The 25,514-nt window shown below is 38.2% G+C and overlaps 1 protein-coding gene across 1 annotated transcript in view; it reads left to right on the forward strand.

Annotated features, from left to right (window-relative positions):
* Positions 1–25,514, forward strand: part of LOC136857981 (3'-5' RNA helicase YTHDC2) — a 587,467-nt gene that overhangs the window by 46,897 nt on the left and 515,056 nt on the right. Inside the window, exon 2 of the mRNA XM_067137136.2 lies at positions 5,947–6,088. Coding sequence (XP_066993237.2) covers positions 5,977–6,088 — 112 coding nt within the window. The 5' untranslated portion in view covers positions 5,947–5,976. The remainder of the gene's footprint in view (positions 1–5,946; positions 6,089–25,514) is intronic.

The following is a 25,514-nucleotide window of genomic DNA, read 5'->3' on the forward strand; positions in this document are numbered from 1 at the left end:
TGTTGTTGTTGTTGTTTCCTAATTGATACTAATCTACAGAAACAACATAAATATGGAAAGTTATTTTTTGGGTACTTTCTAAAGCCCTCTAGGGTGGATACGAACAGTTTCATGACCATTAAATTGACAGTTTTCATTCTGGTAAGAAATGGTTAGGTTGAAGATATTTCTTCTCAACGTCTTTTGCAAAAAGTTTAAATTTTAAACTTGGGGTCTTTTCTGCTTTGATTCTTGCGCATACTCTTTTTGCCATTATTGCTACATTAATTATAGAACCTTTAAAGGTGTGAGGATTGACACTTTCAGAAATACAATATTCAAGTAATGGTCTGTGTTTTGCTGCAATTGATATATTCAGTGTTTTGTATGATTCTACAAGTAGCCTGGGAAAGCTGATTCTTTCATGGCTTTCATTATTGTGACTTTGAGGATAGTTTCAACATATTTATGCCACCTTTCTTTTTGGAAAAAAAGAGGGGATAAAGTGCATGACAACATAAATTTTCTTGATATTAAACAAGGAAAAGTATCTGTACTGACGGCAGAATACACTGTTTGAGAACTGTGTTGTAATTATTCCTGAAATATAATTCTTGGAACTTTTATGACAAACGTATAATGTTTCTGTTGACTAAGTTGTATTTCTTGTCATGTATAGCATGGCAGGAGTGTGAATAGGAATACATAACAGGGTAATGACCGGTTGCTGTGCAACAAAGAAGGAACAGAAAGAGGAGAAAAGGGAAAACATGAAAACATAAAAGGACAAGGACTTTGAATACTGCAGTTTTCACGTAGATAGAATTTTCCTCCTCAAACCTAGTTCTTGTACATCAATTTCTTTTCAGTATATAACAAGCTTGATTTTGCTTCTCAGTTTCATCAGGAGGGTGAGTTTCATCTCTCATTGAAGTGCGATTTTGTGAAGTGGGAGGTATAAAATAAGAACAACTCCTGTTATATGTTCCTATTCATATTCCTATTGTTACCTGTGTAGTAGAATAACTGACAACTTGTGGACCCATGCTGCTCCACAGCATTCCTTATAAATAGGTCAGATAACTAGTCTTGATATGCCTGTCTGTCATTTTTTTGCCTGCCCTTTTCAATAGTTTATGAACATTTAATACCGGTCATATAGTTTATAACGCTTCTTTCCATACAATATTCTCTTTGCTTCGCCCACTTAGCCGTATCTGGATCTTAACATTTTCAAACGATGTAACTGTTCCCTCCTCAGCATAACACATGGGGAGATGAAAGTTATTATTTTGAAACACATGAATAACAAATAAACTATTTGTGGCTTGCCCGCAAATTGCCACGCAAATAGAAACAACTAACATTCCATGGTTCCCCATTTCTCTATGTAATGTTTGGGCGCCATGTTACAGTTTTAAATAAAACTGTAAACCAAAATTTATATTTACTAGCATAGAGACTTGTACTGAAATCACAGGGGTAGGATTTTAAATAATTAACCATTAAGTATCGCTTAAGAAAGAAAATTAACGCAATATAAAATACAAATGAATTTATTATACAAAAAAAATGAGATGAATCGGAAAAGTTTCCTTAAAGCGTGGAGGAATTTATAATTTACTGAATTTACTATTGCTTGCTTTATCTAATTGAAGCTCACCAATTGCAGCTTCCGTTGAAGTCATCTGGTTTCCGTGGTTACTCGTTCTCTTCTTCTCGATGTAGACTTTGCTGCATGGACATCCTTCCTTCCTTCTCTGATATGGTACGGGCTATGTGGACTAACACTCCCTACTTGCCTAGTCTTTAAATTAGACATTGGCCCTATACTTGTAAAAACTGATCAGCGTTGATCGTATGAGGAGAAAATTCAGAGATATGAATTTTTCCATATTAGTAGAAATCTCAATCTAACTGAGCTACACTATTTATACGGTACAGACTTGTACCAAAATTCCGTAGACTTGAACTAAACATAGTTCTTCGTCCACAATATTTACTGAATATCACACAAGCCATAAGCTTGTTTCGTTTCTCGTAGATCCAATAACATTACCGCAGCTGAGTACTGTTGCATAAAATCAGCTTCATGGTCCGTATCGCACTTCAATAGATTCACAATTAAGTATTTATTTATTTTCCACCTAATCGATACAATGATTGCTTAAGGCAATTTTTAATGGTCAAAAGTGGTACATGTCCTCTAAAGCATTACTTTGTCAATTTTATATATTTTTTATATATTTTTCATCTAAACGGTGTTATGTGGCTGAAGATGTTGGTAATATACGAAACATGTACCACTTTTGACCATTAAAAATTGCCTTAAGCAATCATTGTATAGCTGAGTACTGTATCGAAGCGATAACACATTGTACAAAAATAACTATGTCGCGGAGCGACCACATACTGTATCAATATTCAAATCACGTCGTTCAAAATAGATGTTCACAGTAGAATTACTAGTGATGTAGTATCTCGTTAGGATGTTAGCTTCACAGCAGAAGTTGTACTTAGTTAGGTGCCGTTCTCGTGGTGAGAATCACTATATATCCGGGCTCGCCCCCACTCTTGGTAACAGTTCAGTCTCAAAACTCATATACAACGAAGTATCTGATTCGATAGATCGAAGCATCACCTCCCCTTCTCTTCCTCGACAAGTCCAGAAGGCGTGGCGATGATATCGCTGACAAGCTTGCAAGCCTCGCGCACGGGTCGCTGTTTACTAGCCTTGGTCATAAAATAAACCCATGACTAACGCAAAATCCCAAGCTTCAAGAATAACCCTCCGTATGCACAAACATGAGATGAAATGAAAACAACTATGTCTCAACATATTGACCGTATTTCCAACATAATGAATTCTTATCCTACATAATATAATAATTTAAATACTAAAACGATGTTATTATATATACAATACGATTCCAAAATGCCTTGATTACAACTCATTTGACGTTGAATAAATATGTTATTACAAATAATTGCCGATGGCGGATAAACTTGATATCAAATGATATCGCGTAAAATGATATTATATTAAATTAGTAGGGCAGGAGAAGCCTGGACGGTTACAACGATCTTTCTCAAGATAGTGCAACATACAATTGGCCGCCACTGAATAGTGGTTTGGGTAAGTAGACGCCAATTTTTCAAGAGTTTGTCCCTGTGCTTTATTAATGGTTGTACAGAAGGCTAGTCAACTTGAACCTTCCTGTCTGTCCATACGTAGATCGTTTTCTCTTAGCAGCATGTAAGTTATTAGTAATGTTCTGCCATCTGTTGAGTCTATTCAGAAGGTGAAGGTCAGAGAATCAAAGAGTATCTAGCAGAGAATAGTATTCTTCCATGATTAGAAGAAGTGTATCCTCTCTGGCTTGACAGATGGTAATCAAACGTGGCTGCATGGAATGACATTACTAATTATGAAAATCATATCGTCCCCACTCTGGCAAACTAGCGAAACTGACAAACTAAGGAATCTGTAGTTCTGAAGTTCTGGTCTAGATTTTGTTATTTATATATTGTCTACCCTCTGACAAAGTCTCACTTCTGCAGCTCGTTCTGTATGCCTAACACATAAAACCAATAATTAAATATAAAAATTGATTTTACATGAGTAATCACAACTTCTTTCAGCTCTCCTAACCTTTTGACAATTTGCAGATTCGTTAGTTTGCCAGAGCAGGGACGATATAGGCTATATCCGAATATTGAGTGTGTTAGATGCTTAGCAATCTGCTAAGTACAGACTGTATTGCTGGTTAGGGTAAGCCTTCGCCTGCAATTGTTGGAGTGATCATTTAATGATTTGATTTTATGATTACTCAAAGTTGGCTGAACTTAGAGAATTATCAGTGTCACATGATTCACTGGAAGGTAATTCCAGAGAGAATAAAACAAAAATTAAGCAAATCAGACCAGTAGAACAGATGGACTGATTCGCAAAATCTGTTGTTAGTAAACTCTTTTTAATATATTGATGGCAGAAGTAATGAGTACATAAAATGCAGACTAACCCAAGCAAGGAAGGCCTTTCTTAACCCGCTGATACTCACATGGTGAGCGTGGCGCTCACCTCCGTAGTATATTGCTTGTTGTTGGAAAATTACAACATCTCTACTTTTGAAACTTCATATACCTTTCAGACAGATTGTTAGGAAGGGGAGGTGTCAGTTATTTCCATTATCTTTAAAAACGTTTACCCTCAATCCGTTATTAGGCACGACAGTACATGTTTGGTGAGCTGTGTGCTCAGTAGCAAGTAACAATGCTACTCAATTTCTCGCATTGTAATAAGTTAAGGTTTTTCTTATGCTTATGTTAAATGTGAAATTTTTATATTGCGACTGTTGTTAATGAATTTACACAAGTTATAATGACATCCGCTGATCAGATAATTTCGTGGTTGGGTGAGACGATGGAGGGAGTGGACTTTGAACACCGAAGGTGATGGTAATGAAACAGATAAGGTTTATGAAAGTGATCCTAACTCCTCTGAAACAGTGTTGGCAAATTCTGAGGAAGAAGAGGGTCTTTTGTTGATTGAAGGCTGTATTCTATTAGTTTCACCAAGTGGGGCCTCTAGGCTCCTGCTACAAATGTTCGAACCCGGAAACAGTGTTCCAGGAAAGATGTTGAAAGGAACAGAAGTGATGACTGACTGTGTAAAAGGTTTGTTTCCTGATATGCTGGATTATATGTTCACATTATTTAGTTCATTATTTAAATTTAAGCATTCATGTTCCTAAATAGTCTGTCTATCCCTTAGTTCCATTTCTTGATACGGGGTCAGGGATGAGGTGAGATGAAATTATTTTGCATGTTTTAAGGCCAAATGCCCTTCCTCTTGCCATCCTCAGTTGAGGAGCTGATGATGAAATGAGCGATGGTGAATGTAATTGGTTAAGGAGGTAGAAGGAATCAGCTGTTGCCCGTGAATAGGAACTGATTCAGCATTTGCCTGGAGGTGTAAAAAGGAAACCGTAGAAAACCATTCTCAGGACAGCCAAGAGTGGGGTTCGAACTCGCGCATCTCCCGAATTCAGAGCTTGGCTTCATAGCCAAAGCGTGTTCACGTGCGGCCACTCCACTCACTCATGTTCCTAAATAAATGTCTCACTTTGATGTATTAAGAATACCTCCATCTTTATATGGGTATATTATGGCCTTTAAACATAAAGGTGAGCGCTGCGTTCACTAGCAGTAACGGCGCATGTAAAGACGTAGCGAGTAATGCTGGGTTAAGAAAAGAAATTTGCTCACTTCGAACATTGATATAGGAATTAGATGTTTCTGAAGAAATTTATCTGGAGCATAGCATTGTATGGAAGTGAAACGTAGATGATAACTAGCTCAGAAAGAAAGAGAATAGAAGCTTTTGGAATGTGGTATTACAGAAGAATGCTGAAGGTGAGATGCGTAGGTTGAATCATGGATGATGATATACTGAATCAAATTGGTGAGAGAATGATTTGGCAAAACTTGACTAGAAGAAGAGAGAAAATCACAGGACACATCTTAAGACATCCAGGACTTGATCAGTGTGTTTTTTAGGGAAGTGTAGGCAGTAAGAACAGTAGGGGTAGACCAAGGTATGAATATGGCAAACAGATGGAGTGGATGTAGTAGTTATGTAGAAATGAAATAGCACAGGATAGGGTGGCATGGAAAGCTGCATCACACCAATCTATGGACTGATGACCCAAACATAACACATCTCTCTGTATATGACTTAATTTGTCACTTGCTTTGTTTTTTATTCTATGACTGAAGTTGTATTATTGTAAACTACCCCTAGTCTTCAAAGATTGTGCATAAACATTTTTTTATTGGAATATACTGTGTTTTTATCCAAATCTTCCACTGGATTTACACTCAAGTGTTCAGATCTTGGATCCACAGCATTCTGTATTTCAAGAAGTTATTTTAGTATTCTGTAATGTGTTATTTTATCACCTTCAGATTTATGTGCTGACCTACCAAGCCAAAATAATGCCAAGAAGGAAGCAAAAAGATAACAAGTCTGGTGTTACTATTGGGGAAGAAGTTCGTATTGCTGTGAATTTGGCATTACAGAGGTTCCTTAAGACAGATGAACAGAAAGGTAAGATGGTTTTTATTCTGGGTGATTCATATCATGCATGACCATTTGACAAGAAAAAAATCCATAATAGTGCTGGCAATGAAAGAATGCATTCAACGGTTTAGGTTGTGGTCAAGCCATATGGGGACATTTTAATGACATACAGTGGCGTATTGCAGGACTCTTGTCACCAAATACTTTTAGTTTCTTACCTTTTTTCTGCAATGCAGGGTCTGCTTTTCTACATAATGTTCTCCATTTTTGCCAATTGATGGCATCATTAAGCGACGTTGATTTGATATCATTTCGTCTTTCAGGTGGTCCAACCACCGTATCTTGAGTCTTCCATGGAGAGAATTTACTTCCAGTTGAAGGTATAAGGCTGTTTGGGTCACAGACTGCTAATTGCTGTGTATAACTTGACCATACCAACACTTATGAGCATTTTGCATCTTGTCTTTGGTTGCCACTCCTATGACTCATCGTACTTGATAGTTTCCAACATAGTCCAGGCACATGAGACCAAGTATCCATTGGAGCATACTCATCTCCACGACATTTCTTGTTCCCTAGTTTGATTTGAATTCAACCGAAATTAAAGTTTGTATAACATGGAAATAGGAAAGCCGTTACTTTACAGGAGAGTGGGATAAAATTATTTAGAGTATACAGTATTACTCCACATTTGTTCTCATATTTAATGTTTTTCCATCGTTTACATTATTTTTTGTTGGTCCCCTCAAATTTCCTACTCTCGCAATGTTTTAAAGCCCTCAAACTTACATTTGCAAAATGTTATGCTTTCTGCATTTACTCTAAGCCAAGCTGTAAGAGAGGAGGGTGGGGAAATCAAAGTAAAATTACATTGCAACTAACCTAAAATAGTTTGAGTAACCATGGCATGATGACCTAATCAAACAGCCATGGTCTGTTAGCAAGGAACTTCCGCTTAACCAGCACAGGCCCTTTCTTTGAGAAGTTACACTGGTGTAAAGTTGTGAAGTTACGAAGTTATTCAGCATTCGTCTTTCCTGAGTTAGTTACTTTGTGGTTATTGCTTCATGCTTTGATTTTGTTTTTGCAATTCAAGTTTTATGTTTTTTTGTTATGGTTATGCGAGTTAAGCAGCCAAAGTCATTTGCTGCAAATTTCTAGTGGCATTGTTTGTTTGCTTGTACGTATTTGTATGTCCTTCTTTGTTATTGCTTTTTTTTGTTGTGTTCGCTTTTCTGGCTAATAATGGAAAAAGAAGGAACGGAAAAATTTCACTGTATACGAGAAGGTTTGAATCCTGGAAAAAGTTGATTCCTTCTGTGGAACAAGTTTTGCACTAGCACGGACGGGACTTGCAGATTTTTGTATCCATGTTGAATACAATAGTGAACAATAGAGAAAGCATAACATCAAGTGCTTCAGTCTGCAGACCAAAAAAAAAAAAAAAAAAAAAAAAAAAATGGAAATATACCTAATATTCTAAATACGAGGAATTGGAAAAGATAGTGAAAAGTTGGTTTGAAACTTCAAGAGCAGTAAGCATTCCAGTTGATGTGTGCTCTTAAGGCAAAAGGCACATAATGTGGCAGACATTCTTGGCATTCAAAATTTCAGCCCCTCCAATTGGTGGGTTGAACGATTTAGGAAAACTATTTGTGGGGAATCAAACACAGTTAGTGATGAAACCGTGGAAGAGTGGATCAATGGAAGATTGCAAGAGCTGAACAACAAATACGAACCCGGGAATATTTTTAACCTAGACGAAACTGCACTGTTTTTCAGTGTGTTGTCCAGCAAAACTTCAGCATTCTGAGGGGATAAGTGCCATGGTGCGAGATACAGCAAAATGAGGCATGCATTCAGAAGCTCCACCCCCATATGATTGCTTCAAGAATGTGCGATCATTACCAACTTCCTATAATGCCAGCCATAAAGCTTGGGTGGCCTTAGATCTTTTTCGACAGCAATTAACTGTTCTTGATTTAAAATTGGGTGCACAAAACGGGAAGATACTCTTTTCATCGACAGTTGTCCTGCACATTCTGTGTCGTGCGTGTTAATTTGAGGAATGTGCAATTACAATTTTTGCCTGCTAACTGCACAAGAAAGCTGCAACATATGGTTTTAGGGGTTATTCACTACTTTTTCACTTTATGGGGTTCTACTCTCTTGAAGTATCTGTGAGGGTCATACTCCCTATAAAAGGCAGGCCAGCCCAAGGTGGTTCAGGTTGAGCCTGGTTCTGCTATTGAGACAGTGCTGTGAAGGCTGTGTATTGCTACAGTGCCAGCGGAGAGCTGTCTGTGAACTGACAGTAAAGGTGGAGCAGTGCAGGTGAGCAGTGTGGGACTGTGAATCAGACCGCTGCGAGTGTGAATATAAAATTGTGATTGCGTATGTAAACTGTTAAGTGCGGCCACTATTGTAAAGTGATTTTAATCTTGAACAGCTCAAGGGTTCAAGTGACAGTTGCGGAAGTGTGCGTGTAGTGTAATTGTTTCAACTCGTAAGGGTTAGTTGCAGTAACTAGTGTGACTGAACAGTGGAAAAACAGAGGGAGCGCGCTAACTAGAGTGATTGTGCTAACTAGAGTGATTGTGTACTTTTGTAATTGTGCAGCCATTAGTTAATAAATTTTAGAGTAAACGCTACCAGCTATGTATTTATTTACTTGATACCCATCTAACCTGATACTTAGGCCATTATTTGGCCTAACTGGTATAAAGACTAAGTCGGGTTCAGTTAAATTTTTGTCTGTTTGTTACAGCATCACAGGAAAATAGATTGGTATATTTTCGTTAAACTTTATTTTTTCCCTTTAAAAAAAAAAGCTTTACACCACTCCGACACACACAGGACTTACGATGACAACGGGATTGGAAAGTGCTAGCATTGGGGAAGAAGCGACCATGGCCTTGTGCCTGGTGTAAAATGGTAAACTACGGAAAACCATCTTCAGGGCTGCTGACAGTGGGGTTCGAACCTACTATCTCCCGAATACAAGCTGATAACTACAAGGAGCAAACCACGCAGCCACTTGCTCGGTGAACTTGGTATTTAACCCATTCAATGCCAAACCCATATATATACTTTATTGAACGCCATGTCTTGTCCGCCAAACCCGTATATATACGTTTTGGTGCAGTGTGTACTTCACTGATCTCATATATGAACGGGATATAGTGTCATGCTTTGACATCCATGGAAATGCTCAAAGAAGTTCTGTATGGCAGATATACCACTCCATTTCAGATGTTTTGAAAGCGATCTGGTGTTATTTCAGCTTTGTTGGAGTAGAGCATCTTTCCCTCTAACGTGTAGCCATCATGGCATCTTGAAGTATACATTCATCTCTTGTTGACAAAGAAATTGAATGTTTCCTCATAAATAGTGATTCTGGAGAACTTTATTTTGATAATAAAGTTGGAGATAATATAGGGGGCGATATTGAACTACAAGAAAATGCAAGACGAAGTAGTAATGATGAATCTTACGCAAAATTGTCACCCCCTCCTGAGATAGTCTCTTCTTCCCCGAGTGTTAATGATCTTGATAATACCAGTTCTTGGCTCAACAATTTTATATTATATTTCCGTAATAGTATCACTGAGCAGAGTGGCGGTGGGTGTTCAGATGCTACCGCTATGGAGCCCAGTTCTGCATTTGGCAGGCGAGTGGGTTCGAATCCCACCGTCAGCTGTCCTCTAGTTTTTTTTTTTGTTTTTTTTTTTTGTGGTTTCCCTTTTGCACTTGCAAGGAAATGCTGGGACAGTTCTCCTTCCACTCCCTTGCTTAGTTTCATTCACCATAATTAATTTTGTATTTGAAGAGTACATGGGAAAAAGGGGGAATGTCATATTTTCTACAAACTGAGATAATTAAATTTAAAAGTTTCAACCTTTAATACTGTCTTCAATAATGCATATACATAAAGTATTATATTATGTAACATTAGCCTAATGTATTGGTATTTTAAATAGATAATAATGAAAATATAGAATTAAATTTTGTAATTGAAAAAAAAAAGTAAATGAAGTAAATACACATTTGTCACGGAAATAAAGGGGAATGTCACTTTTAACAAAACCTACCAAATAATAAGTTGTCAGTTAATAGTGAGGAAGTGTATCAATGAATGGTCCACAAAATGATCTAAGGACGCGCAGATCAGAAAATTTTGCTGCAGAGATTTGATGTAAACCTGAAATAGACATAAATTACAAATTTAAAATCTCAATATTGCCAGCTTGTTTGCGAATGTAGAGCAGCTTCATGTACACTAACTCTTGTACTTACGTTCATAAGATGCCTCTGGAAGAACGAACTCACTAACTGGTGTTTCTGGGAAGTGTGGAGTTGATTTTGGATCATTTACAACAGGTCATTCCCAATGGCCATTGTAACCGTCTCTGTATTCCATGAATCGTGGATGCTCAATGGAGATGACAAGTTCCCTGATAAGTCTTGTTCTAAAAGGGCAAACGTACAAGGGAGTCAAAACTTGGTCCACTGACGAATCATTGGTTGATCAACTTCGATTACATGGAAAGGGAAGGGCTTATTTCTGGCACTCCTAAAATGATCTGCCCAGTCTTCTGGCATTTCAGCTGGTAATTTCTGATTAATTAGTGCCATGTTTCTATCGCACTCTTTAAGTACGAGTGCCAACAAATTGGAAATACAATTTTCACAGAAACAAGACGTTTGGCATGATGTAGGTCTACTATAAAGTGGAGAAATCTGAAAACAGTCCAGTTCTTATCCTGTCCACATGCAGAATCACAGAAGATTGTCAAGTGTTTTATCTTGAACCCAACTTCACAAAATATAAAATGATGTAACATAGAACATACTTCATCTGCTGCTTTATGTGAAACTGTCTCTGGGTATATATAGAGTACAGTGTGTCCACTAAGGAGAACTGTGACAGCTGTCTACGGTAATACATGTCATTAGTGGATAAATTAGGTATGCATAAATTCTTTTGGAAATCCATCGCTATTGCTTCCCTATCAAAATCTTTCTTGGAAGTGAGCCTCGCAAGTCGTTTACGTGTATAAAACTTTTTGCCAACACGTGAAATCTTCAGTAATGTCAACAACGCATAACAGGTCAGTTTTCAAAAAACTGGTGCTTGCAGTTACTATTATGAATCAATGCATGGATTTTTATTGCATTGCATCTAGTCGTAATATCCCTTTGCTGTGCAACGACTGTAGAACAATAGAATGGCTCACCCGAACAAAGGTTGTAACTGACAAAATGAAAATTTTAGAGAAGGGAAAAACATTTCTTGACTATTTATATTGAACGAATTCCAAAGTAATTGCTGCTAGCTATACTTTATGTTCATATAAAAGTTGTAAAGTAAGTATTCCATTCATACAGCTATTACGTTTTGAAAAAATATTGTATTAAATATTTTAAAAATAGAACAACGTTGTAACTGACAAAGATATTTTTTTGTTTTTACTTACAACATTACCAGCTGTTAATGTAATCCCCTTAGTTACAGTGTCCTAATTATCAGTAAATATCTTATTATGATAGGCATGTCAGAAGCAAAAAAAAAAAAAAAAAAAAAAAAAAGACCACAATTACATTTTGTCACTAATAAGAAATAAAAATATGCTGAAAATTCTGTGAATAAATTTAATTTAATGAGAGCAGGTCGTCATAGAATTTTCTAGATTAAACTGGAATGTATCTACAAATGTCCAATAGGTCGTTCTTAGCAGCTGTAATAGGTAGAGGTCCTGAATACACGTTTGGAAAACTGTGGACATTCACTGGAGGTAAATTTCTGTAACCACTTCCTCTCATCTTCTTCGCAGTACTCTGATTAATCCATGGCTGGAGAATATTGTGAGATTTTCTTCCATTAATGGTTGTTGGGTCATCATTCATGATTTGGAGCCAACCATATTCTGTTATCTTGAATGAACCCTTACTGAAAGAATTTTCAGCTCTCTTTAAAATCTTCCTTTTCCATGACAGACTAAAAAATGGAGCTAGCGTTGGCTATGACTTCCACCCAGTCATTAGGTTCATACACTTTTTCTGATTTTTTCCTTCTTTCCACTAGGGCAAAATCTCAGTCACAGGGCAGGAAGCTATGACCATTGATTAGAAATATCTTTTTAACAATAGAGAAATACTTCTGTAGTATTAAATGTTGCAGGAGAACAATCTGCCAGTTATTGTTTTGGCCTATACTTCTATCTGACCACAGAATGAGATGCCTTAATTCTTCTGTTTTCAGTGGTTGGACAGTCTCTTTAATATACTTCAGTATTGAAGAAGAAACCTCAGGAGAACCCCTTTTGGCTATGCTTTCATGCCAGAACCACATAAAACATTATTATTGCCAGTATCGTGGATAGAAAGGTTATAGCAGGAGTACAGTCTTTGGTAAAATATAGATGATGCAAATTGGGACAGAATAAAACTTGTTCTAAGTCAACACGAAGCACTATAACATCCTTATTTTCCTTACCGGTACTAATAGCAGTATCAGCTGCCAAAGATTTATATGCTGCCTCAGATCTGCGATGGTGAAGTTGACTTTCCTCCTCTACTTTCTGCATTTCATCATTGGATTTTGCTGGCATGATGCAAATAAAATGACAATCGCAGTAAGCACAAGCATTGGATGTAGGCAGGCCAAATCTCAGCTTAAAGTCAGACTTAAAAATATCCCTATAGGTGATATAGCGTATGGCTTTTAATGCCGGGAGTGTCAGAGGACATGTTCGGCTCGCCAGGTGCAGGTCTTTGAATTTGACGCCCGTAGGCGACCTGCATGTTGTGATGAGGATGAAATGATGAAGACGACACATACACCCAGCCCCAATGCCAGCGAAATTAACCAATGATGGTTAAAATCCCCGACCCTGCCGGGAATCGAACCCAGGGCCCCTGTGACCAAAGGCCAGCACGCTAACCATTTAGCCATGGGTACTTTCTTTACACTCAACTTCTGGGTACTGCTCACAGAAAAATTTGTACATTTTTCTTAATGTCAAATTAGGATGTAAGTAAAACCTTTTACTTTCATGTCTTGAGTAATGATTCTCTTGTTTTAGAAAAGACTGTATGTGCTGTCTTGTTAACGATTTGGTAACATGTATCTTATATGGCCTATTACAATGTTTCCCACACTTATCTTCTAGAGGCTTTTGGAACTTAATTTTCTCCAGTAGAATTTGCAATCGCCGGGCAGTAATCTTCAGTGTGCAACGTAGTGACTTTTGACAAATACGCAATTTACCTTTTTCAGTAGACAAGTAATACCTCACGCTCTACTGGCGGTGTGAAATATCAGCCCTAGTTAACCGACGTTTAATATCGACCAACTCTATACATTGCTGTGCAAGAAGTCGTGTTTGATTATCATAATTTAACTTATAGAATTCATCAGATGGTATCTTCTTATCACTTGCACTCAGTTGCCCACACTGAAAAGAACAACAGGCTCTTTCCTATAACAATGAAAGAGGTTATGTTTTATGTTCAATCAAATTTTATGTGTTACTATATATAACTGCAGTTTATTAATTAGTTAATATCATTAGCAGACCATTTTGTTTAAATAATTATCAGAATAAACTCTAGTCATTACGTCTGATTCGCAAAACGGAAAGTTATAGCACACAATATAATAATAAAATATTGTAGGTTAGTTGCAACGTTGTTCTACTCACTGCATGTGGAAGCAATTTTCCAGGTGCGAGCTGCTTTCTCTTGGAGATATGTGGACATCCACTATCCCGAAGACGTTTGTGAATATTATCTTTCCACAAGCTCAATGATATCTTCCTTCTTTTCCCTTTATTTAACCTTTTTGCATCAGCTAATGTAAGTGACACGTCTGACTGACCCGCCATTTTGCATGCAATTACTACGTTGTTCTTCTCAACGCTATTTTCAAATTCAAACAGTGCTACCAATTTAATGATTTTAAGCCTAATATTTCTCAAATATGTCCACCATGGCAAGTACAATGTTGTTCCACATACATCTCACTTTCACGAAATTTGTCGATTATAATATTGTTCGGGTGAGCCATTCAATCGATGTTTCAAAATTCATTTAATAGGCAGACCATTAATAGGCGGAAAAGGACAATATTTCAAAATATATCGAACAAAACCATTTGTTTAGTAATTGTCATTGACAAAATTAAATAAATGAAACAAAAATCCCCCACAATTCATCGGAATTTGAGCACGGAGCGCAAAAGTATAAAGCTGCGGCCAAGGGCGCCCATACCCGGGGGCAAGGTGGGGCCGCGGCCCCCCTCTAGCTCTCAGGGAAAGGCAAAAATCTAGTGTAGTCATGTGTTTTCCTTTCAGGAAAATGATTTAAAAGTCAGTATTACGTAAAAGCGATAGTACCGTCCACCACCAACAGGGAGCGGATACCGTGGGTTATTCTACCGCAGAATACAAATGGCCATTTATATTCCAAAGTATTAAAATTACTACGTACTCCCAGGTCTGGGCCCCCCCGTCTAGAAACTGTCATATGGGCGCCCATGGCTGCGGCGAAAGCCACTATGCTACCTCGTCGGTTGAACTTGATACACGCTGATAAGCATGTAAAGCAGTCATAAACTTCGACTGTCATTTACTCTGAAACGGTTGCGTGTTTACGGATAATCATAATTTATGAGCTTCATGTTCCGTATTGATGATATGTACGAATATAGCACTGGTGGGTGTTCCTCCTAATCAATACAAGTCAAGTTGGTACACCATTAAATTATTCTATATACAGGTTCATGGTTCTATTTTCAGCTCTACTACAATCTTCGGCCATCTTCAGCCATATAACCGTAAAATCTGTTAAAAACTAATTAGCCTATACGTAAAATCTTTCAACATATACACTTTAAATGATCCTGTCAGTCTGTTCATTGGTTGCATTAGTACGTATTGAATATTGCTTAAGTTTATTCTTATGTTATTGATGTTTAAATAACTTGCACATGCTTAGGTTCTTATTATAAATACAATTGATATAAAACAGTTCTAGTATTACGTCATATTATTGACACTGCCTTGATCGCTGTTATCCATGCGTGGTAGAATTGAAGTTGGTTGACTTCACAGAGGGAGGGTGTGTGTGTGTGTGTGTGTGTGCGTGTGACACGTATGAATCTTGGCAAATGATTCAACGTTGTCGGTTACGTAGTGAGTTATCAAAATAAGTGAAGTCTGGTTGTTATTAGCTGAGAGGGAACATCCTTTCTGGTACTAATTTGTTTGGTTTAATGGAACATGTTGATATTATTGAAATCCCAGGAGTTGTTAAGACTATTGTGTGTGTCTAAGATTGGATCTTCTTAACAACACGTTCGGGTCACATTGTTTACTGTCTTAGTAGAGTACAGTATGTGTATATATATATATATATATATATATAAAATAAGTTCAATGCAACCAATTGGTCACAATATATACACTTAAATACACTCAGATTAATAATAATAATAATAATAATAATAATAATAATAATAATAATATATAACCAATGCGTGCAAAACATAAGTTATTGAGACAATTTTGTTAAGCTTCCTTTTCTGTGCACACATTCGATGGCATAGTATATATCGCATCATTGGTCACAGAAGACACATACGCAGACTGGTCCCTGCTTGTGAAATCGCAAGTTTCTGCATACCTTATGTTGGAACCAGTGTACGGCAAACCTGGTCACTGTATGCCTCAGATCATATCCTCCAATCCCTGTGAAGTTTCTGGCAAATCGGGTTGTTACAATTTCCCTCATGAGTGCTTCAAAACAAACCTAAGTTTCCTGTTGTATATTTATCCTGGGCTGAGAAAAAGTTGCAGTAGAGGAATAAGAACTTTTTTGGGTGTTTGAAAAAAATTGTAGCTTGAATATTACAGTACGAATACATGTGGCTATAACATACAAATTTCATTACCATCAGACTAATAGTTTTCCATGTATATATTTTTAAGTGACCGGTTCTTAGAGAAGAAGCCAAAAACCCAGACAATATTTAATACAACCACAAATAAAAGGTAATTAATGAACTTCAAAAACAATTTTCTTATATGCTGTAGTGCAGAGTTAAACAATGAAAATATTGGTATTACTAATTTTGGAATAGGCCTGTTGGTTAATTTGTAATTAACACCCCAGAGTTGTGGAGCTCATGGTTCCATCCAGTCCAGATGGTTTTAATTCCTCAGTAGAAGTCTTGCTGTACTTCGAGGACATTGCAAGGGCTCCGAAGTCTGAAGGAAAATTTTACTTGATTTTAGTTTAGATTGAGGTAATTTGTTGGTCAAATAGTGGATGAGCTGCTTTGTTCTTACCCTTATGACATTCATAGTCGGCAACAATTTCTTGATGAATGTTTGGAGGTGCTATGCCAGAAAGACATATCTTTTCCACTACAGTTTGTTTTAATACGTTAGCTGCCATGGGGGTCCGATCGGACCGGCAGTATAGGTGTTTATTAATACCTGTGTTGGTCCGACCGGGCCATCGACAGCTGGTTGCTAGGTGATGTGAAATTGAATTCTTACACTAACTGGACACATTTTAGCATGGAAAAGATTACACGATATCTCGAGAGGTTGTTTGGTAATCTGATGATGTAACACACTTACCCAATCTGGTCGGTTACACAACATAGAACACTTACAAAATAACGCAGTATTTTCGGCCTTATCAGGTCCGCACTTGATTTTATGTAGTAATGACCAAGGTGAAATTGGAAATTTGAACCAATTATTTGACCATACAATGTATTTCAGTAGCGAGATGTAACGATGGATGGTGAAGGGACCCATTCCCTGTGGTGCTGGATGAGAGTGCGTGTTCGGTGACCTAAGAAATTCTAGTTGGCAGTCTGTCTTGGCTGGCCAACAGAGCAAAGCAAGACTGTGCCCCTTAGGCTGCACCCATCGGTGGCAGGCTACAGCGGTCAATTTCAGGTTTGCAGCCAGTCAGCTCCCTGGCTGCATCTAAGTAATCACTCATTTTCACATACACTAACACACAATAGAATTTGATGTAGTGAAAGTAAACAAATGGTGTGGCTTGAAGTTCTCACGTCATATCTCCTGTGAAAGACTAAACAGTGGGCAGTGCTCGATTGGTTGGCAGTTATATTTTAAGTCGGGCTGAGTGGTTCAGTATCTATTAACTTGACTATGATGGCCACTAATGGTCCGTATTGACTTAATTATAACAGGTTAATTCTGTCTAGGTTCCACCTAGTCAATACAATTCTGAATTGTATTTACTAGGCGGAACCTAGACACAATTAACTGAGTGGCTCAGATGGGTGAGGTGGTGGCCTTCTGGGTCCAACTTGGCAGGTTCGATCCTGGTTCAGTCTGGTTGTATTTGAAGGTGCTCAAATATGTCAGCCTTGTGTTGGTAGATTTACTGGCGCGTAAAAGAACTCCTGCGGGCCTAAATTCTGGCACCTCGGCATCTCCATAAACTGCAAAAGTAGTTAGTGGGATGTAAAGCAAGTAAGATTATTTTAATAATATTATTATTAGTTATATTTTAAGCCCTTGTAATGACGAGAAGTAAATGTGCCGACCAATTGTAGTTGGTGGTAAGTCTTGGCTGGCTAACGGAGCAAAGTAAGTCTGTGTCCTGCTGGCCACACTCGTTGGCCAAATCTCCCATGAAAGGTTAAATGATGGCCAGTGCCCGATCGGGTTGGCAGTTTTATTTTAAGTGCTTGTAATGACCAAAAGTAAATCACTTGTGGGCCCCTAAATATTAACATTTTGGCCTCATTTGTGGCTTATTACCAGTACACATGCACAATAAAGTAGGAAATAAGGAGAAATTACCTTTCATTCAAAATGGCTCCTAAGTGGGGGATCACCAAATGTAGCGTGCAACTAATGTATTAAACAGCCTGTGGTCATTCTGCCTGCCTCGTTCAGAGTAGTACCAGCATTTCTGGCATAAAGCTGATTGATACCATGAGGGGCAGTCATATTTTCTTGGCAGAATCCTATGTAATCCAGTTAAGACACAAAATATAATTATGACAGACAAGAACTATAGCTATACTAAAAGAAAGACCTCCACCACCACCACTCATGATCAACAGAGCAGTAATACCATCTGTGAAAAGCCTTGAGGTTATTATAAATGAAACCTTAGATTGGAATGAACAAGTAACTGATACTTGCAGGAAAGTATGCACTTCCCTTCACCCACTCAGAATTCACCTGTTGCTTCTTCTTGCTAATTCACACTTGAGTTACTCCTACTCAACTATAGTCATGTTGTATTAGTTAATGCTACTGAGAAACAAACAAAGAAATTGCAAAAAGCAATGAATTTTTGCATCCACTTTTTTTTTTGCATTAAAGTATACCACATGTCACCCCCTATTACAAGACACATTGCTACACTCATCTTCCAACTTTTAAATGAAGCAACCCTACTGTATCTTACCTCAGATCGTAGTTACCTTCCCTCCACTCATCAACATTACACTCTATCTAACTCCTCTCTTACTATATCCATAAATCGTACATCAGTATATAACCGTTCATCCAAGTGTCTGGTGCTAAGGTTATGGAATTCTCTCCCATTGAGAGTTAGGAACTGCACGACATTAGCCACATTTAGAAGATCTTGCCGGGATTTCCTCGTAAGTGTGTAGCCAGGTTGTATGAATGCACGGGTGAATGTGAGAATGAATTACTTATTACTTAAGTTTTTACATAAATTCATAAGTTACTAGTACTAAGATGCACTAAGTCTGTAGAGCATTAGTTTCCTAACTCTGGAACCAATGATGTAGAGAGACAAACAATCCACATGATAGCCGCCCCAATTAAGGTATCAGAAGATTGGCCTCCTAATCAGTTCATATGAATAATATTTATTTTATATGATCGGATTATGCAGGGCTTGAGTCATAACTCACGATTACTATTGCTACCATCAGGCAGATTATACTGTATCTCTCAGATTCTATTTGAGAAAGAAAATCCTATACATGGTTCTTCAAGTTAGGAGTGTCTTACAATCGCCAATGAATTTCTCAATGCTGAGTCCGCTATGGTCTGGATAATAGTGTCCAGGATTTTGTTTATTCTTAAGAAGTCCAGCGTCTCCTTAGGAATTGTTCCTTTAGCGCCAATCATAAGGCCAATGACTTCCAATTTTGTCATTTTGTACTTCTTTCCGAGATCCTCAAGGCATGATCCATATATGGCCTTTTTCTCCTCACACACTGATTGAGGTTGCTGTTAATTTTCCTCGAATCTTACAGTGGGATCAATCACGATACGTTACCTTTCGCTCGGTCGATGACAATATCAGCTTGTTTTGTAGAACCATTCATGGAAAGACATCCTACTACTTCATGGATCTCCAAATGTTGTTTACGGAGGCTTGCAGCAATCAATGTGCGAACTGTATTGTGCCGATGGATCCTCATCAGCTCTCCCTTACGACAGAACTTTAATACATGAGGTAAGGTTTTGAACTCGTCACATCTTCTGCAACAGGATGAATTACGGCTCCTTCCAGGGAGAGATCGAATTAGAATGGCATTACAGTTCATTTTAATTGCTTCTGTCCATTGTCTGCATGACATACCTCTCTTATTACTGATCCAAGCGTTTCCTTTCTTCTAGTGGGAAAAGAATACCACCCTTGGATGGTAATGTGCACCAACTTTTTTCTAAAGGAATCGTCGCGGAGTGCTTTTCGGATGAGCTCGGGAAGAGGGTTTTCAAGATGTTCAACTTGTTCCTTGCTAAGCGGCAGGCGTTCAAGGCAATGGGCAATTTCAGTACGGAGCTCTCTAGTACTGGTGTATGGGCTTCTCAAATGCATCAGCCCTTTGTAAATATATGCTGAATGAAAGCCTCCCATTGAGCTTTGAAAATTCCAACTTTTCTGAGATGCCTAAATCATTGCATGTGGTGCGTCAGTAGGTAATCCAATAATTTCTTTAACACAGCTCCTTATAATTTTATCAGTGTCACTAAGAAATTTCATTGTCAGATTTTTCAGAGGTGCTCACTGGAATGGGTAGATAAGTTGTGGCCAGATATGTTGGTTGAGTATATTTAGCTTCTGATCTGGAATGAGAAGGGGTGAACTAACCAACTGGTTCAAATTACTTGTGAACTGATTGATTACTGCAGAAGGATTAAATTAAATTTCATCTTGATATGTTACCCCAAGATACAGTATTGTTTCATCCGGTGAAATTCACTCAGTTGTATTCCCATCCAGAGTTGTGAGAGCAGAGGTGATCAGCTGACCTTTACGCATCAATATGGTCTTGCTTTTCGTAGTATTTATTTGAAGTCCGATCTTGGCTAAAGAAGTTGTTACTAGATCTGTAAGATGTGAAGCTGCTGCTTTGTTCTTACACAGTAGCACCAAATCATCAGCAAAAGCAAGCACCGTCAGATTTTCCACACCCGGTATTAAGTTGTACCCATATTCCTCAGCTATTTCTCAACCACTCAGTTCTCTCAGAACATAATAGACTGTTAAATTGAATAGTATAGGAGAGAGGGGAGCGCCTTGAGCTGTGCCTTTCTTGATAGGGATTTGACTTGTTCTAGTTGTAAGTAAAATTCTTTCAAGAATAAAATATACTGTGTCCATCTATTCAATACAGTTATATTCTGTAGTGATTGAATCCTACATGAGTTACATATACTAATTAGGTACATGTTAATTCATTTTTTAACATGTTTTAATTCTATGTAAATATCACCTAAAGCACAACTTTTTGTAAAAAAAAAGTTCTAATGTTTAATTGGTTTAAGGACTTGACCTTAAGATTATTATTAGGCTGAAGATGCCCAAAACTAGGGCGAAACATGTACCTAATTAGTATATGTAATTCATGTAGAATTTAATCACTACGGAATATGTATGTATTGAATAGGTGGACACCGTAAATTTTATTCTTGAAAGAATTTTACTTATTATCTTCAATACAGAACAGATATGAGATTAGTTACTTCTTCTAGTTGTTCCTTTAATTTGCATGCTGGTTGAATTTTCCTTAAGGAGATTAATAATTAGCGTTCTAAGTTTTGGTGAAACAGGAATGGTGCTTAGAGTTCGTTCGTTCGTTCTATATGCTCATGGGATACATTATCAAATGCTTTATGGAGACTTCTAGGAATACAATGCAGCAATCCTTCCTTTTAAGTTTTGAGTCTTTCATGCACCCATCTCCTCCTCTGCGAACCATGTGACCTTGCCGCGGTGGGGAGGCTTGCGTGTCCCAATGATGCAGATAGCCGAGCCGCAGGTGCAACCATATCGGATGGGTATCTGTTGAGAGACCAGACTAACGAATGGTTCATCGAAAGGGCGGTAGCAGCCTTTCGGTAGTTGCAAGGGCGGCAATCTAGATGATTGACTGATACGGCCTTGTAATAATACTCAATATGCCTTAGCTGTGTCTATACTGCTACACGGCTGAAAGCAACGGGAAACTACAGCCATAACCACCTCCCGAGGACATGCAGCTCTCTCTGTATGAATGATGTACTGATGATGGCTTCCTCCCGGGTAAAATATTCCGGAGGTAAACTAGTCCCCCATTCGGATCTCCGGGTGGGGACTACACGAGAGGGGGCGATCATCAGGAAGATGGATACTGACATTCTGCGAGTCGGAGCGTGGAATGTTAGAAGTTTGAACCGTTGTGGTAGGTTAGAGAATCTGAAAAGGGAGATGGATAGGCTAAAGTTAGATGTAGTTGGTATAAGTGAAGTACGTTGGCAGGAAGAACATGATTTTTGGTCAGGCGACTACCGAATTATCAACACGAAATCAAACAGGGGTAATGCAGGAGTTGGTTTAATAATGAATAAGAAAATAGGGCAGCGGATAAGCTACTACGACCAGCATAGTGAAAGAATTATTGTCGCCAAGATAGACACCAAACCAATGCCCATCACAATAGTGCAGGTCTATATGCCTACTAGTTCAGCGGATGATGAAGAAATTGAAAGAATATATGAGGAGATAGAAGATTTAATACAATATGTCAAAGGTGACGAGAATCTAATTGTGATGGGAGACTGGAACGCAGTGGTAGGCCAAGGAAGAGAAGGTAGCACAGTAGGAGAATTTGGATTGGGACAAAGGAACGAAAGAGGAAGTCGGCTGGTTGAATTCTGCAGACCATAATTTAGTCCTCGCCAATACTTGGTTCAAACACCACAAACGACGCCTGTATACGTGGACGAGACCTGGAGACACTGGAAGGTATCAAATAGACTTCATTATGATTAGGCAGAGATTCAGAAACCAGGTGTTGGATTGCAAAACTTTCCCAGGAGCAGACGTGGACTCTGACCACAACTTGTTGGTCATGAAATGCCATCTGAAGTTGAAGAAATTGAAGAAAGGAAAGAATGCAAAAAGATGGGATCTAGACAAGTTGAAAGAAAAGAGTGTGATGGATTGTTTCAAGGAACATGTTGCACAAGGACTAAATGAAAAGGCCGAAGGAAACACAGTAGAGGAAGAGTGGAGAGTCATGAAAAATGAAGTCAGTAGGGCTGCTGAAAAAATGTTAGGAAGGAAGAAAAGATCAACTAAGATCAACTAAGAATCAGTGGATAACTCAGGAGATACTAGACCTGATTGATGAACGACGAAAATACAAGAATGCTAGAAATGAAGAGGGCAGAAAAGAATACAGGCGATTAAAAAATGAAGTGGATAGAAAGTGCAAGGTAGCTAAGGAAGAATGGCTGAAGGAGAAGTGCAAGGATGTCGAAGGCTGTACGGTCCTGGGAAAGGTAGATGCTGCATACAGGAAAATCAAGGAAACCTTTGGAGAAAGGAAATCTAGGTGCATGAATATTAAGAGCTCAGATGGAAAGCCACTTCTAGGGAAAGAAGACAAAGCCGAAAGATGGCAGGAGCATATCCAACAGTTGTATCAAGGTAACGATGTAGATAATTTCGTTCTGGAACATGAAGAGGCTGTTGATGCTGATGAAATGGGAAACCTAATTTTGAGGTCAGAGTTTGACAGAGCTGTGAGTGACCTAAATAGGAACAAGGCACCTGGAATTGATGATATTCCCTCTGAATTACTGACTGCCTTAGGAGAAACCAGCATGGTAAGGTTTTCATTTAGTGTGCAAGATGTATGAGACAGGAGAAGTCCCATCCGATTTTCGGCAGAATGTTGTTATACCTATTCCCAAGAAAGCCGGTGCTGACAGGTGTGAAAACTACCGCACTATTAGTTTAGTATCTCATGCCTGCAAAATTTTAACACGTATTATTTACAGAAGAATGGAAAAACAAGTTGAAGCTGAGTTGGGGGAAGATCAATTTGGCTTCAGAAGAAATGTAGGAACACGTGAAGCAATTCTGACTTTACGTCTGATCTTAGAGGATCGAATCAAGAAGGACAAGCCCACGTACATGGCATTCGTAGATCTAGAAAAGGCATTCGATAATGTTGATTGGACCAGGCTATTTATGATTCTGAAGATGATAGGGATCAGATACCGAGAACGAAGAATTATCTACAACCTGTATAAAAATCAGTCTGCAGTGATAAGAATCGAGGGCTTTGAAAAAGAAGCAGCAATCCAGAAAGGAGTGAGGCAAGGCTGCAGTTTGTCCCCTCTCCTTTTCAGTGTTTACATAGAACAGGCAGTAAAGGAAATCAAAGAGAAATTTGGTAAGGGAATCACAGTCCAAGGAGAGGAAATCAAAACCTTGAGATTTGCCGATGATATTGTTATTTTATCTGAGACTGCAGAAGATCTCGAAGTTGCTGAATGGTATGGATGAAGTCTTAGGTAAGGAGTACAAGATGAAAATAAATAAGTCCAAAACAAAAGTAATGGAGTGCAGTCGAACGAAGGCAGGTGATGTAGAAAATATTAGGTTAGGAAACGAAGTCTTAAAGGAAGTAGATGAATATTGTTACTTGGGTAGTAAAATAACCAACGGTGGCAGAAGTAAGGAGGACATAAAATGCAGACTAGCACAAGCAAGGAAGAGCTTTCTTAAGAAAAGAAATTTTCTCACTTCAAACATTGATATCGGAATTAGAAAGATGTTTTTGAAGACTTTTGTGTGGAGCGTGTCATTGTATGGAAGTGGAACATGGACGATAACTAGCTCAGAAAGAAAGAGAATAGAAGCTTTTGAAATGTGGTGTTACAGAAGAATGCTGAAGGTGAGATGGATAGATCGAATCATGAATGAAGAGATACTGAATCAAATTGGTGAGAGGAGATCGATTTGGCTACATTTGACGAGAAGAAGAGGTAGAATGATAGGACACATCTTAAGACACCCAGGACTTGTTCAGTTGGTTTTTGAAGGAAGTGTAGGTGGCAAGAACGGTAGGGGTAGACCAAGGTATGAATATGACAAACAGATTAGAGCAGATGTAAGATGCAATAGTTACGTAGAAATGAAAAGGTTAGCACAGGATAGGGTGGCATGGAGAGCTGCATCAAACCAGTCTATGGACTGATGATTCAACAACAACATGCACCCATCTACAAAAGATGAATTAATAAAAGTTCCCAGGCAAAACCATTCTGATTAGGACAGAGTACGACATTTTTCCTGAGCATTTTATTTATCACTCTTTCAAGAATTCTCCCTAATATTGAGTATATTGTTATAGGTCGCCAGTTCTGGACATTGTCTGGATCTCCACTTTTATGAATTAATGTTGTTCTACCATGCCTGAAACATAATGGGACGTATCCCCAACGAACCATGTAAGTTGCAATGAAAGAAATGGTTTTGTATGCATTGAGGTCTTCAATAACCTTTAGCCTTACTCCATCTTTCCCAGGGGTGGTGTCTATTCGAATTCCCTGACATGCATTAAAAATGTCATCTCTAGTTACCATAGCTTGCTTATTTTTTCGATTATTGTTCTCGCACACCTCATCGTATTTATCAAGCAAGTGTACACTGCTAGAACCAAACAGACTAATATAATGTTCAGAAACAGTCGTAACACTCAGTTTAATAATCTACTGAGGTTGCGGAAGAGAATTTTCCTCACCACATTCTTTTGATTATAATGATATTGAAACTGCACAAGTTCAAATTCATAGCTATTCCTTTGTTGTTCGGCATTTCTTTTACTTGCTTGTTTAGGATTTTAAAAATCTTCTGTAAGTTAGTCCATCAGGATTATTTTTCCTGGCCTGCCTCTTTTTATAGTATTTTACTGATGTGTGCTGTGGCCCTTTACAACTATTCAAAGCTTCCTTGAGAATTACGCAGTAGTAATTCACTGCCTTATCAAACTCTTGATCTTAAGGTGAATCCAACGAGATAAGTCCTTCAAACCTACTTTCCCATTTCTTACATTCATTGTTGACGTCATGTGGGAGATCTAAGCTATTTTGACATGGATGGTTTATAGTTGGAGCAGCAGAATCAGTATTGC

The sequence above is a fragment of the Anabrus simplex genome, chromosome 1, assembly GCF_040414725.1.
Source record: "Anabrus simplex isolate iqAnaSimp1 chromosome 1, ASM4041472v1, whole genome shotgun sequence".
In the NCBI taxonomy this organism is placed as follows: Eukaryota; Metazoa; Arthropoda; class Insecta; order Orthoptera; family Tettigoniidae; genus Anabrus; species Anabrus simplex.